Below are 15210 nucleotides of genomic sequence, written 5' to 3' on the forward strand. Positions count from 1 at the left end.
ATCTAATTAGACTCATTAAAAGATGATTGTCTTGCACTATTGCATATTGCAAATATATGTTACATTAAGGGCTTGCTTTTCTGCCTTTTTAACTTCTGATGTAAAACTTTCCTTGCATTTGAGTGCATATTGTTAAGATTATAGCTACAGTCGGATTGATTTAATCATAAGATACAATGTTGATATAATAAAGATTATATATGTATAGTGCATAGAGGATTATCAAACAACAAAAATGGAAGGTATCTGCCGGAAAAACAAACTTCATCTCAGCTATGGGAATGAAAGAAGATAAGGTATCACAATTAACCTACTACCACGTATACTCGAGTCAATGGAATATAAGGATTGACTCATCAAACAAGACTTACATTGATACCTATTATTGAGCATCCACACTATGGAAGAGAATCAGGTCTACTATCATTTGAAGACTTGTTCTACAGACCATATTTTAAATACATAGTGCAAAAACTAGAATTGAACAAAATTCTCTTCACACAAAAACCTACCATTGCTGAATTGTAAAGGAAGATGAATATTAATAGAAGTTATCTCAGAGATTCATTCGAATGCTCCAGCAATATTCTCTATTGGAAGTGTTGGTACTATAAGCATCAATGATTAGACTCAATTCAGACATCAATATATATTATCCAGTTTTCTATAGCTTAGGATGACACCTCAATCAATTAATAAAAATGATTGATAGAAATAATCAAGAAGGAAGGAATCACATAAGTTAGGTCCAGTCAGAATCAGCGACCAGTATAGAACCTCACAATTATATATCATAAAAAATCTCAGTTTCTCTTTCAGCTATCAGACAGAAATTCAACTCTAGGGTAAATTCATTAGTCGCAGATGACTATGATGGAAAAAGAGGGATTACAATTTATAAATCGAATAATATTTAATATGATTGGAATATAATCAGACAATGAATATCCAACCAGGGAATACACATGGAAGAATACATAGTCAATGGTACGAATGAAGATTCAGACTTTGTGTCTATTCAGCATATGTCAGAAACTACTGATGATTATTATATACAAATAACATGCTAACAAAGCATAAGTATCGACCCAAGGAATAATATTAAATCAACTATTTTGGGTATTTGCTGAAAGGTGAAGACACAGAAGAATTTTGTGATGCTTATTATTGATATAATCACCGAATTGGAGAAAAGGGAATCGATTCATCACTTAGAACATACGGTCAGTATTTTTGCCACATATAAACAAACAATGATGGGGGTCTCATAGGAAGTCGGTCCATTTCTTACTTAGTTGAGGAGTTTAATGAAAAATCCAAACTGATCCAAATTAACACAAGGCACTATTAAAGACTGCAATTGTATCATCCCAATCTATGATAAGTCAATAACCAAGATCGAACTAGACAGCAATCATATTTGAGGACATTGATTATTGTGAAGAAAATGGTTTGGAAATGTCATCATAAAAAAAATATGGTCTCCAGTTGTATAAGAAATTGATAACATAATTTTAGTGATAAGGAAGTATGAAATGGGAATGTTGATTCAATGAGTAAGAGTGTAAGAGTGTAACGTCTATTGTCAAAATAAGATAATTATATTATCACCCTAAACAAATTGAGAGAAAACTTACCAAAAGGAAGGGTTCATCACAGCGGTAGCTGAGATAGGAAATACGTGATCCAGTTGAACAATGTTTTGTTAATAGGGATGGTAACAATCATGTTCATCTTCAGAAGAGACAAATATCATTAAACACTTCTAGAATATATCTATCATAAAGTCAAATTTGGAAAAATCTGCATATTTGGAACAATGTTCACTATCACACCATATGATAGAGGGGCTACATCAATATTATGGGGGGGATATGACCATTCACCATAATACTTGTATCATGCATGGAGGCTTATGATGGATTTGGGGATGTTTTCAATAGCAGTTACACATTTTCTAGACCTGTCAATCTGAAATGACTTGAACACCTCATAGTGTTACTAGAACTTTTCATATGATACAGAGTCTCAATCCATTAATGTACCTTGCAATTTTCTCAACATCATCATCCACATGTCCAGATCTGATGTCCAATCTATAGAATTCCTCGGTATATTCTTCCACAGTCATGTCCCTTTGTTTCAAATTTTGCATCTTTCTCAATAAGCTAACTTGGTAATCAGTAGAAAGGGATTTGTTCTTTACCTTGTTCACCATCTTTGGCCAAGTTCTTATCTTCTCCTTTCCTCTCCTTTTTCTATTAGTTTGCAAGTGCTCCCACCATAATGATGCATGACCTTTCAGCCTAGTGACTGCAATCTTCACCTTTCTGTTATTAGGAGTGTTTTCATACCAAAAGAACTTCTCCATATCAGAGATCCAATCTAGCACAGTATTTGTATCCAATTTCCCATCATAAGGGACAACTTCTACAGCAGGCTTTGAATTTGCCCTAGTCAATAATCGCAACAATCTTTCCTCATCTCGATCTTCTTCAGGTTCTGGATTATGGTCTGGTGTTGCTGCTTCATCATCACTTACATCTTCAAGATGCGCTCCTCTCCTCTGGGCTATCTCCACATCATCTAATCTGGGTGCAATTTGTCTTAACTGATCCAATATAGCGTTATCAACATTATTTCCTCTACCACGAACCATCTTTACAAATTAGGTTCCTGCAAGATCGTAACCCTCTGCAAGTTATAGGTCAAATCCACAGATCTGCCACCCTACAACCAGATCCAAATCAGGGTTCTACACGATCCAATCTCCACAAGGATGAACTTCGGGCTCTGATACCAACTGATGCAGGCAAGGGATGAATAACTAGGGCCAAAGGCACACCCAGCTATCAAAACCACCCTACAAGAGTTAACACAACGAAAGCAAACACGAGGAACAGCACCAAGGAGAGGGAGAACAAGGATATATTTATTGATTCATCAAATATTCAGCATACATGCCCAGCTATAAGGCCTTTTGGGTTACGACCAATTACAAATGTACAACTTCCAGATCTTCAAATCAGCTTTTTAAATCCACATATCTCTTTTCTATTGAACTCTCCCCAAAAGTCTACCTTAACCCTAAACCTAAACACCCTACTTATACTTGCCAAAATGGCTTACGGATAATTCTAGAACATGGAGAAACCACAAGTCGGCCCTCATCAAATATAATTTGACTATACCAAAATTAAATGTGAGCGAAGTCGGCCCAATTGGAACTAGGCAGAATGAACTAATGTGCAGGATTATAAAGAAACCCAGGATGCTCCTGCATCACAAGTTCTCTACAATTGTATTTTTCCACCTCTCCCACTCTATTTCACTTGTTTAGGTTTGTAACTTTATCCTATTTTTCTTATGCTTTCTTATTTTCATCTTGATGATGGATAATTGAGTGTGATTTGGAACATTGATGCAAAATTATTCGACACAATTTAATCCAGAAACTCTTATAGGTAATGTTAAACTATTTTGATAATTTTGTGGATATATTACTTCAAAATAATTAAATTTATATAAGGCGATTGTAATGTTGATTTTGTTTTTTCAAATTTGTACCCTTGCATAATCTTAGTTTTATTATTACAAACCCAAATTAGAACCTTGTGACTTAGCGTCAGCTCGTTGTTATTCCATACTGGAATTGAAATTTGGATCTTTGAACCACTTATTTTCTAATTCAAACGGGCATTGATCTAGGTTTTGATCTTCTTTGTGTAGTAGCTAAATTGAGAAGTGGTCAGATCCAAGAATAACAAGCATACTTTATGCACAAGTGGGAAAGATTTCCAGTTGCTACTGATCTAGTATCTTTAGTTATATTAAAAAAACTCAAATGACGATTTATCCAAGTTAAGGGTGCGTCTTTTAGTTTAGTGTTTGGTAAACTTGCTCCATTTACAAATAATATAAAGTCCAGTTATGATTGCTTCACCTTCTTAACAACCGCTAAATTATCTCATTAATAATATATTTTTGTTGAATTCTAATGTCCCCTTTTTGAAATAGGACCTAATAATAAGTAATAATAAAATAAAATTATAAGAGAATCAAAAATAATTTATATATAAAAATTTAATAATATTAAAATATAACAATACAAAATTAAGTCAATAAAGGTTCAAAAGGCATTAAATGAAAAGTCGTGACTCCTTCAAACATGACATATATAAATAGAGAAGAGAACTTCATTATAAAGGGGAGAGAAAGGAGTAAAAAGGGAAAGGTATGAAGAAAGGAAGAATTAATAGAAGAAAAAAGAGGAAATTAAAAGATAAGGATGTGACTCCTTCAAAGGGCAAAAGTTTTGAAGGGTTGGGACGCTTTGAAAAGGTACTAATTACGAAGGCTTGTGACTCTTTCAAAGAGGTCAATTATGAAGGGTTGTGACTCTTTTAAAGGGCATAAATGATGAAGGGTTGTTATATTAATTGATAGGCTAATGTTCTTTGCAACTTGTGGTGATCTATGATAGGGACATTACAAGATGGATCTAGTCTTGATTGAATATTCTTGCCTCTTGTGGGTTAAAAACTTAAATGATAAATTAATTACCCTAAGGGATGGATTTGGTTCTGGTTGGGCGTCCTTGCCTCCTGTGGGCCAAATGATGAATTGATTACCCCAAGGGATGGTTTTGGTCCCGATTTTATGTTATTGCCTCATGTGGCCTAAGTGGTGAATTGATTACCCTAAGAGATGGTTCTAGTCTTGGTTGGACTTTCCTACCTATTTTGTGGACCAAGTTAACTTTGGCTACATTATATTCATGTGTTCCCTCCATTTTTTTTATGTGTATGTTTTGTGTTTTAATGTTATGCTTTCTGTTTCGATATATTCACTTGTTTTCTTTGTGAATGCTCCATGTCTTCACGCATTCATGTGTATGCATCATGTTTTCAAGTGTACGATCCATGCTTTGCTTTATGTTTTTAGTTGATCTAGAAGAAGAGAATAACTAAGAGTGAACAAAAAGATATGAATTTGTGGTATGCTATCATGCGAACATTGGCATTTGCAAATTCAATTGACACCATTATGAGATGGGCTTGATCTTTTTTCTAGAAGAAGAGAGAAAAAATTCTCTCAAGCTTTGTCAAGTTTCTACTATTGATCATAATTCACTTTCAAAATAAGGGAGAGAACACATATGATAATAATTGTGCAGTGGAAGGTGGATATGGATGAGATTCCATGATCATTTAATCATTGCTTGAGGATGAGCAAATTTGGGAAGGGCATGTAATGTCCCCTTTTTGAAATAGGATTTAACATAATTAAATCAAAATATAAAAGGATAAAAATAAAATATAAAGTAATAAAATAAATATTAATATATAATATAATTAATTTTAGTTAAGTTGGTGAAGGGTCAAAAGGCATGAAATGAAAAGGTGCAACTCGATCAAACATGTGATATATAGTGGGAGGAGAACTTCATTTGAAAGGGGGAGAGAGTATAAAATGGAAGGTGTGAAGCAAGGAAGATTAATTGAAGAGGATAAATAGAAATGAGAAGAAAATAAGGAAGTGATTCCTTCAAAGGTCAAAAGTCTTGAAGGGTTGTGACTCTTTGAAAACATGGTGATTTTGTAGGTTTGTTACTCTTTGAAAGAGGGCCAATTTTCAAGGGTTGTGACTCTTTCCAAAGGCATAATTATTAAAGGTTGTCCCATCCAAAGAGGGGTAAACCTTTGCAAAGGGAGCCACGATGAAGAGGTGTGGTTCAAGCTCACATTGCAAGATATGAAGGGGCAAGTGTTTCATTTGAGGACATTTAGGGAGAGCAATTTGGGGAATATTATATTATTCTCAAAGGCAGCATTGATAAGTGTTGACTCAATTCTAATGAAATGTGGTGACCCTTTTACCAATAAAGTATACAAGAGTTATCATTCCAAGCCAAAATGGAGGAATAACAGTAAAAGAGTGTTATGCAGATTTTGAGAGTAGACTGAGTAGAAGAATAACATTTGATAAAGGAGATTGATTTAAGAGATCAAGCTGATATGAAAAATTGGACTTTCGGTATTCATACAACTTATTTCATCTTATTTAAGTAAGAATTGCGACTCTAACTGCTAAGAATTACAACTCTAACTGCATTTTTGCTCTTGCTTCATTTTGGATTTGTGAATTCAGAGCAAACTATAAGTTGGTTCTGAAAAAGGACATCACGTGAATAGTATCAATAAATATGATAATTATTTTCTCGAATCCTTTTTTAATTGTGGAAAAATATTCGATTTGATATAATATTAGTTCTGAAAGGGGACATTACATGAATGGTATCAATAAAGATGATAATTTGTTCCCGAACTCTTTTTATTAGTGCATATAGTTGGGCCATATACATTTGATCAAGAAAAATATTCAATTTGAGCAAAGATATAGGTAATACTACTAATTTTACTCATCACTAGTGTCATTCTTTCCAAGTGATTTCATGTTTGATAATTGAGGATCTCTTGTTGCACTTGTTCCTATTCTTCTCCTTGTATTGCATCCGCTTATCTTTCATTTGGAATTGGGTGGGCTGTTTGCTGATCGATTCCTTGTCCTTTTCTCATTTCTCCCTAGGGGTGAATATTCCCCTACTTTTTTTGCACCTCCAAAAAGATTCAAGGTGATATCAAAGGTAGATTGTCCTTATATATCCAAATATCCCCCTAACAAAGTATGATTTGTATGCAATATTATTTGCAAATCTCCATTTCTACCTAATTATTGCCAGGTTTTGGGGTTTGATTTTGTTTCTTATTTCTCGAGAGACTCGGTTCTTCCAAGGCTAGCAGTTGTTTTGAATTCTTTAGCAATTCTCTTTGATTTGACCACATTTTGAGCAGTTAGGGTAGAACTCTGACAACCCTTGACTTCATCCTTTTGTATTCAGCTCCTTTCTTAGGTCCGGATTCCAATTGAATATGGCATTGTGTGGTAGGTTTAGGAAGGCACAAATGTGCACATATAACCATGATTTTATTTTATCAGCCATTATGAAAGTGTATAGGTAATTGTCTAGTCCTACCAGGAGCAAAGAGCTCCAGTTTTAGAGTTTGGTTATACATTCTAATCCACAATTGTGTATTCAAAACATTGTGGTTAGAAGGGTCAAAGTTTGGCTCCTAATCCTTGATGTAAAATCCAGCTCGATCCATTAGCCAAGGTGTCCCTTATTGATTTTTTTTGAATCTTTGATTCACACTCAACTTGGAAGAAGCCTTTTGCAGATTTTGGACTTTCACCTCTTGCCCTTCCTCTTCTTGCCTCCTGAGACTTTCCTTCAATTGATATATTATTCTGCTTTATTGCTCCATTTTTTTGTGTTCCCAATCTTTTTGTCATTTCTCTGCATTTTTCCGCTCCATCGTCTTTTTATCTCTCTCTCTCTCTCTCTCTCTCTCTCTCTCTCTCTCTCTCTCTCTCTCTCAGATTGATATTTAATTATATTCTTATTTTAAATTTTTGGGTCTTCAGGCTGGTACACAATCACGATTCCATTAGTATTATGTTTTATGCTATATTTCTTGTTTTGTGCATTTCATATGCTCTGAGGCTATACTTTATTTTGTTTCAAATATTAAGCCTATGTTCATGTTATGTTAGTTATCTGAATAGATGCCTTGTTGTGCTATGTGGAAAACAGACCGGATTTGTTAATTCACTTACGTTTGCACAGTCTGGACGATTTCTTATTGCTGGAGTTGGGCAGGTACGCTTTTTATTTTTATACGCAATCTGAGTTCAGTATGATTCAAAACCATTGTATTTTTTATTTTCAGCTTATATTGAAGGTTTTTATTTGTTGTTTCTATGGTGGGCAACAACAGCTCAAGGTTGAATTCTTGTCTGTTTTTGTTCTAACTTCTAATATTCAACAATCTAGAAGAATGCCAAAATTTCTAACATACATGCATTGACATTGCATTTTTTTGGTAGGAGAATTCTTCTTTAATGATAAACGTGGTCTTGCATTTATGTGGTTGCACTTAATACTTCCTATTCTCCTACTGCTGAAACATTGATTTATAAGGGGTAGTCTATTTGTTTAATTGCTAGATTAAATGTGCATCATGCCTCTATCTCCCTAGCTCAAGGTTTCTTTTCTGATAAAGATTCACGTACCCATATACCTTGTATCTTGATTTACCATTTCATTAAGCTCAAGTATTGGACGACCGTGAATGATAAATAACCTTTTTTGTGAACACAAATTCATAATTGTTTGCACAACTTGTTATTTGGTATTTTTATGAACCTTTCTCAATTGATTAAAATTTTGAATGCAATGTTGGACCATTTTTATACCTTTCTTGAGCAACAGCAACACTAGATATCTTATGGACATGCAGATATCCAAGGTAAATGCAAGTCGACCTACACGTTTAGGTGAACATGTGATGTCTGTCCCTTTTGGGATTTACTTGGATTAAGCCCAAAAATAAAAAATCAACTTCAAGATGAGAATGCATAATGCTCAGTGACATAAACTTGTAATAAAGTTGCCCACTCTAAAGATCCTAATTGGAATTATTTTTGGTTTAGGATCTGCACTTGTCAATAGTCACTAGAAACTTATATTACTACAATAAATATTAATAATCCATAATAGCTTTTTAATTACATAAATCCATATTAATATCTAATTCCACATCAATTTCATTTTGAGCAATTATATTCCAATATTTAATCATATTAGGAATGTATTAGGAATAGCTTGCATACTGCAATCCCAAGGATAATTGTTTTTGTATTCTGAGAGCATGCGCGGAGCTCACATCCATCCATCCCAGGTGGCCTACTTGATAAGACTCTCAAGCCCAAGGGCACTCAATGCCCTTGGTCCATATGTATGACAAGCGTAAGGTCTCCTCCATCCCTCAGTCCACCCTGGAGGTTGTTGTCCTTGTTCTGACTTGGGGGCATGCAACTCGCCTCAACCCATGAGAATGGCTCCAACCATCTTAGAGTGGCATACTTGATGGGGCCTCAAACTTAGGGGCACTTAATGCCTCTGGCCTACAAGCATAACAGTCATCTTGGTGGGCATGCTTGGGTCTCATGAACTTCAAAATATGTTCCTAAAGGAAATTTCTTTATCATTGCCAGCAAAATATCTCTTGATGAATTAATAGATTTATTCTCAAACAGATGTAACAAGTACACACACACACACTCACACACCCCTATGCACGCACGCACACACACAAGTTGCTGCTCTCTATTTGTATTTCCAAATTGATGTCTGTGATGATTGATTGAATGAATTCCTTTGATTTGTTGATTTGAGGTATTGGTGGATGATGATCTAAGATTGTTGATTTAGTAAAGTGATGGTTGATTGCTGGATTGTTTTTATCTTATTCACAAGATGAAGTGATGATTGATGATGATTTGATTGACCTAACTGATTGTTTGTTTGCTTGATTTCTTTAGGGATTGTTGATTGATGGATGAATGGAGGATTTGTTTTGTTGGATTTTGGAGTGATGATTGAACATTGAATGCTTGAAACGATTTCTCATTTATACTTCATTGGTGAAAGAGTCACCTCCTTTCATAAGAATTGGGTCACAACCCTTCTTTGTGCCTTTTGATAATAGTACCAAAAGTATCTAATAGAAAACTGACCTAGCTATTTATCCAAGGTTAGAAGATTGTATTTGGGGCTTGGTAAGTGCACTCAACCCTACACCTGTTAACGATGCAATTCAAAAAGAACTTAATGTAGTCATCATGCTTACGAAGGACAAGAACTGTACAAAGACTCAAAATCTCCTAAGCCTTTTAGTTTTTATAAAGACAAATGAAAAAACCATTGATGCCTTACAAAGAAAGGAAAGAGTCTATGAAAAACAAATTGTGTTTTAAGTGCAAGGAAGAAAGGGAATAGGATATATTTGTAAAAGACAATGCGAAGACCAAAATTTGTATTTTAGCTACCAATAACAATTGATACTAGGCACGTGTGGAAAGGAAAGTCGAGCATGCTGTATGGAAGCATTATTTGGCAAAGTAGTATAGAAAGGAGGGAAAGAAAACCCTAGCAAATGAAGATGGGGTGAAGAAGGGAAGATCATGGGAACTTAGCCACCATCTCACAAGCCTCCAGATCTTGGGTAGTGGGGCATTCTACAACTTGATCAACAAAGACTTAGTTGCAAAATTGAAATTGGAGATTAAGGACTTCAATGGTTTTACAATGGGTCAATTTACCAAGATAATTCCCTGAGTAGAAATTACTCCAGGGAAACACCCTAGCGAAGAGGATTTCCGTGTAACATTAGATGCCAGTGAGAGATTGGGTACTCGGATACGCTCCTTGGGATGCTTCATTTTTGACCTTCCAAATTTGGAGATATTTTTCCAACATAATGGAGTAGTAGTCACTTTGAGAGGGTTACTTGATAGATCACCAAAAGTAGTCTCATCTGAAATGAAGAAGAGTGGTTTTTTAACCACTAGGGTTGTACCAAAAGGTCGACCTGCGAATACCCGATACAACCACTAGACTTATAGAAGACACATGAGTCAGTTAAACCATGTTGCGAATCCAGTGAGGGATGTTGGCCTATTGCTAATTTAGCCGATAGGCTATTTGTAGGAACTTTGTTCCCAGAAATTAAATTTTTGACGAAAAAGTTGTCAGTTTGGCCGAAAAATTGTAAATCTTTCCCATTAATTATTATCGACCAGTTTTTATCTCACTCCACTTTTAACTCTTGTTTTGATATTTATTAGTTGTTATATCCACTTTTAAATATTGTTTTTCTTTTTCTATATATTTTTTTAAAAAAACTATTACTTGTGATCTCATATTAGTTCATGTTGTGATCTCTATTTATTTAATTTTTGATTCTCAAAATTGATTTTGGTTTTAGCTTTTAAATTATTTTATTTTGTTCTAATGATCGAACATTGAATGCTTGAAACAATTTCTCATTTATACTTCATTGGTGAAAGAGTCACCTCCTTTCATAAGAATTGGGTCACAACCCTTCTTTGTGCCTTTTGATAATAGTACCAAAAGTATCTCATAGAAGACTGACCTAGCTATTTGTCCAAAGTTAAAAGATTGTATTCGGAGCTTGGTAAGTGCACTTAAGCCTACACCTGTTAACTATGCTATTCAAAAAGAACTTAATGTAGTCATCATGCTTACAAAGGACAAGAACCATACAAAGACTCAAAATCTCCTAAACCTTTTAGTTTTTATAAAGACAAATGGAAAAAACATTGATGCCTTACAAAGAAAGGAAAGAGTCTATGAAAAACAAATTGTGTTTTAAGTGCAAGGAAGAAAGGGAAGTAGGATACATTTGTAAAAGACAATGAGAAGATCAAAATTTGTGTTTAGCTACCAATAAGAATCGATACTAGGCACATGTGTGGAAAGGAAAGTCAAGCATGCTATATGGAAGCATTATCTGGCAAAGTAACATAGAAAGGAGGGAAAGAAGACCCTAGCAAATGAAGATGGGGTGAAGAAGGGAAGATCATGGGAACTTAGCCACCATCTCACAAGCCTCCAGATCTTGGATAGTGGGGCATTCTACAACCTGATCAATAAAGATTTAGTTGCAAAATTGAAATTGGAGATAAGGACTTCAATGATTTTACAATGGGTCAACTTACCAAGATAATTCCCTGACTAGAAATTACCCCAGGAAAACACCCCATCAAAGAGGATTTCTGTGTAACATTAGATGCCAATGACAGATTGGGTACTCGGATACACTCCTTGGGATGTTTCATTTTTGACCTTCCAAATTTGGAGATTTGTTTCCAACATAATGGAGTAGTAGTTACCAAAAGTAGTCTCATCTCAAAGGAAGAAGAGTGGTTTGTTAACCACTAGGGTTGTACCAAAAGATCGACCTGTGTATACCTGATACAACCACTCGACTTATAAAAGACACATAAGTCAGTCAAACCATGTCGCGAATCCAATGAGGGATGTTGGCCTATTGCTAATTTAGCTGATAGGCTATTTGTGGGAACTTTGTTCCTAGAAATTAAATTTTTGACTAAAAAGTTGTCAGTTTAGCCGAAAAATTGTAGATATTTCCCGTTAATTATTTACCGACCAGTTTTTATCTCACTCCACTTTTTACTCTTGTTTAGATATCTATTAGTTGTTGTATCCACTTTTAAATATCATTTTTCTTTTTCTATATATTTTTTTAAAAAAATTACTTGTGATCTCACATTAGCTCATGTTGTGATCTCTATGTATTTAACTTTTGATTTTCAAAATTGATTTCGGTTTTAGCTTTTAAATTATTTTATTTTGTTTTTTATATTAGTTTTTTTTTTCTTTAAATATTATTTTTTATATTAGTTTATTTTTTTCTTTAAATATTATTTTTAAGTTTCTATAATTTATTTAGTCAATAAAATATTTGTTAGAGATGTTGCTATTTTTTCATATTATTTTTTTGTATTCCTTTTATTAATTTTTCATAATAGATTTTTTGAAGGGGTTTTTTTAAATGATTTTTTTTCATATTTGATAAATTGAATTTAAATAAATAATATTTATTAATCTATTTAAAAGATTTTTAATAAATATTATGTTATTTAAATTGAAAATTATTAATAATCTAATTTGTTCACAGAAGATTATATTTTAAATCTCCATTTTTAACTATTGTTTTTCTTTTCCTATTTATTTTAAAAATAATTACTTGTGATCTCCACATTAGCTCATGTTGTGATCTCTATTTATTTAGCTTTTGATTTTTAAAATTGATTTTGATTTTAGTTTTTAAATTATATTTATATTAGTGTAGTTTTTTTAGTTTCTATATTTTATTTAGTCAATAGAATATTTGTTAGAGATGTTAGTTTTTCATATTATTATTTTTTTATTTCTCTTATTAATTTTTCATAATAGATTTTTTGATTTTTTTTAATTTTAATTTTTTTTCATATTTGATTACAAAAAATTTATCGGTTAATTATTATTATTTGTGGTTAAAGATTTTTTATTATTAGTTAAGCTTGAGTAGATTTGAACCCAAAACCTCCCAATTAAGAGGCTCACAATTTACCGTTATGTTGTAGGCTCTTGCCTTCATATTTGATAAATTGAATTTAAATAAATAATAATTATTTATCTATTTAAAAGATTTTAGTAAAATGTTATGTTATTTAAATTAAAAATTATTAATAATCTAATTTGTTCACGTAAGATTGTGTTTTAAAAAATAATTTTATTATTGAGCACCTATCAAATTATCGTTGCAAGCACATGCATGCAATTGCTAGTAATCCCCCTCCCAACATTGCTCATTGCGACCTGCAAGGATTCAAACTTGTGACCAAGTTCTGATATCACTTGTTAACTGCTAGGGGTGTCGTTGCACCAAGTGATCGACTTGTCAATGCCTGATACAAACTACTAGACTTATTGAAGACACATGAGGTTGTTAAACCATGTCGCAAATCCAGTGAGGGACTATTAACATGGTTTGTGCAATGTATGACTATTAACAAGACTTTTTCCCAAGGGAAGATAGTTCACATTGATATCCAACCCATGTAAAAAGAACATAGGAAGGTATTTGGTGATATTCCTCTAGGACTACCCCCAAAGAGAGGATTTGAACCTTTTGCATCCATCCTGGTGCTAGTTGAGAAAGTCAATGGCACTATGAAGATGTGCATAAATAAAAGGGTGTTAAAACAAAAAGACAAGAAAAACTCCCCTACTTTATCCCAAGAATTAATAGATTAATTAATGAATTACACAAATCAAAATATTTTTCCAAGATCGATTTAAGGTCTAGGTACCATCAAATAAAAATGAGAAAAGAAGATATTCCCAAGACGACTTTTAGGTTGGACACTTGAATTTTTGGTCCTACCCTTTGGCTTGACCAATGCCCCTGCAACATTTGAATTGTGCACGAATAATATATTGAGGAAACAACTAAGGAGGTTTCTATTGATCTCCGATAATATCCTTCATTACAATAGGACATGCAAAGAACATATGATTTATACTATGTTCCCCCAAGTTTCCTGTACAGGGACGGTGTTCGATGGCAGGATGGGTTTTCAGGACGGCAAATTTTTATGGTGATTTTGGGGATGGGGGGGATGGCAAACGGGGATGGCTATATATATATATATATATATATATATATATATATATATATATATAGAAAAATTTAAAATATATGTTGAAATTTGCAAATATACACATCATTCATATGAGCATGTCATTTAAACATTATAGAACCATAACATACAACATTTGAATGCCATCTAGGAAATAATATCCGATTTTAGTACCCAATTGTCAAAATGCATAACAATATCAGTGAACGCTGAACAATAAACATTAACAATTGTCAATATCAAAATTTCATAATGATAAACATGATAAATCTGAAAATCAAAATCAAAATATGCCCAAAGCTATAGGCCCAAAGGATAGAGGGCTGCCATAAAGTAATAAGTATCAATGTATCATAATCATGTTTTTTTTTAACTTAAAAAACAAAACATAGAAAAATGAAGCAGCTTGGTGCTCCTATTTTGCCTCTATTGCCTTTTAGGGCATTTGGACGGGTGGGGCCAACCTAGCCGACCAAGTTGGAGGCTTTAAAATATTTTTTTATGTTAAAACTTTTTTAATTTTATGTAAACAAAAAAGGGGGACGGCCAGCCATACCTAGTACGGAAAGGGAATGTTCGGAAAGGGAACGTTTGGACGTTCCCTTTTCGTACTGGGTACAGCTAGCCGTCCCCCATTTTTTCCCTCTAGCGTCCCCAAGTTTTTGAGATGTCCCCTGCATTTTTTCACTTTTTGGGGACGGCTAGGGGACGTCCCCTACTTGTCCCCCTCGTCCCTAGGACGTTCCTGTCCTCAAAATGTCGGGTTTTAGGCCGGGTATGCATCCCCGGGGAACATAGGAATTATATTAAGCGAGTTCTAAGCATTTTGTGACAAGAACCACTATACACCAAGACTTGCAGATTTGAATATGGGCTAGAGGAGATTTTGTACCGTAGTCATCAAATCAATGCACGTGGAGTGAGTGTCGATGAGGATAAAATTAAAGCCATCAATAAATGGTCAACTAAGAACCCTAACACATTTATGGGGATTTGTGGGAATATGCAATTATTATTGATGGTTTGTAAATGGATTTTTTGAACTGGCCACTCCACTCACAGGCTTAACTAAAAAGG

General features: G+C 33.8%; 1 protein-coding gene across 1 annotated transcript in view; it reads left to right on the forward strand.

Annotated features, from left to right (window-relative positions):
• Nucleotides 1–15210, forward strand: part of LOC149558781 (U3 snoRNP-associated protein-like EMB2271) — a 42347-nt gene that overhangs the window by 8988 nt on the left and 18149 nt on the right. The window contains exon 6 of the mRNA XM_089832848.1: nucleotides 7655–7720. Within this exon, the coding sequence (XP_089688974.1) occupies nucleotides 7655–7720 (66 nt within the window). The remainder of the gene's footprint in view (nucleotides 1–7654; nucleotides 7721–15210) is intronic.

This window comes from Cupressus sempervirens, chromosome 5 (genome assembly GCF_028749045.1).
Source record: "Cupressus sempervirens isolate cs-2001-9-10 chromosome 5, ASM2874904v1, whole genome shotgun sequence".
Classification (NCBI taxonomy): domain Eukaryota; kingdom Viridiplantae; phylum Streptophyta; class Pinopsida; order Cupressales; family Cupressaceae; genus Cupressus; species Cupressus sempervirens.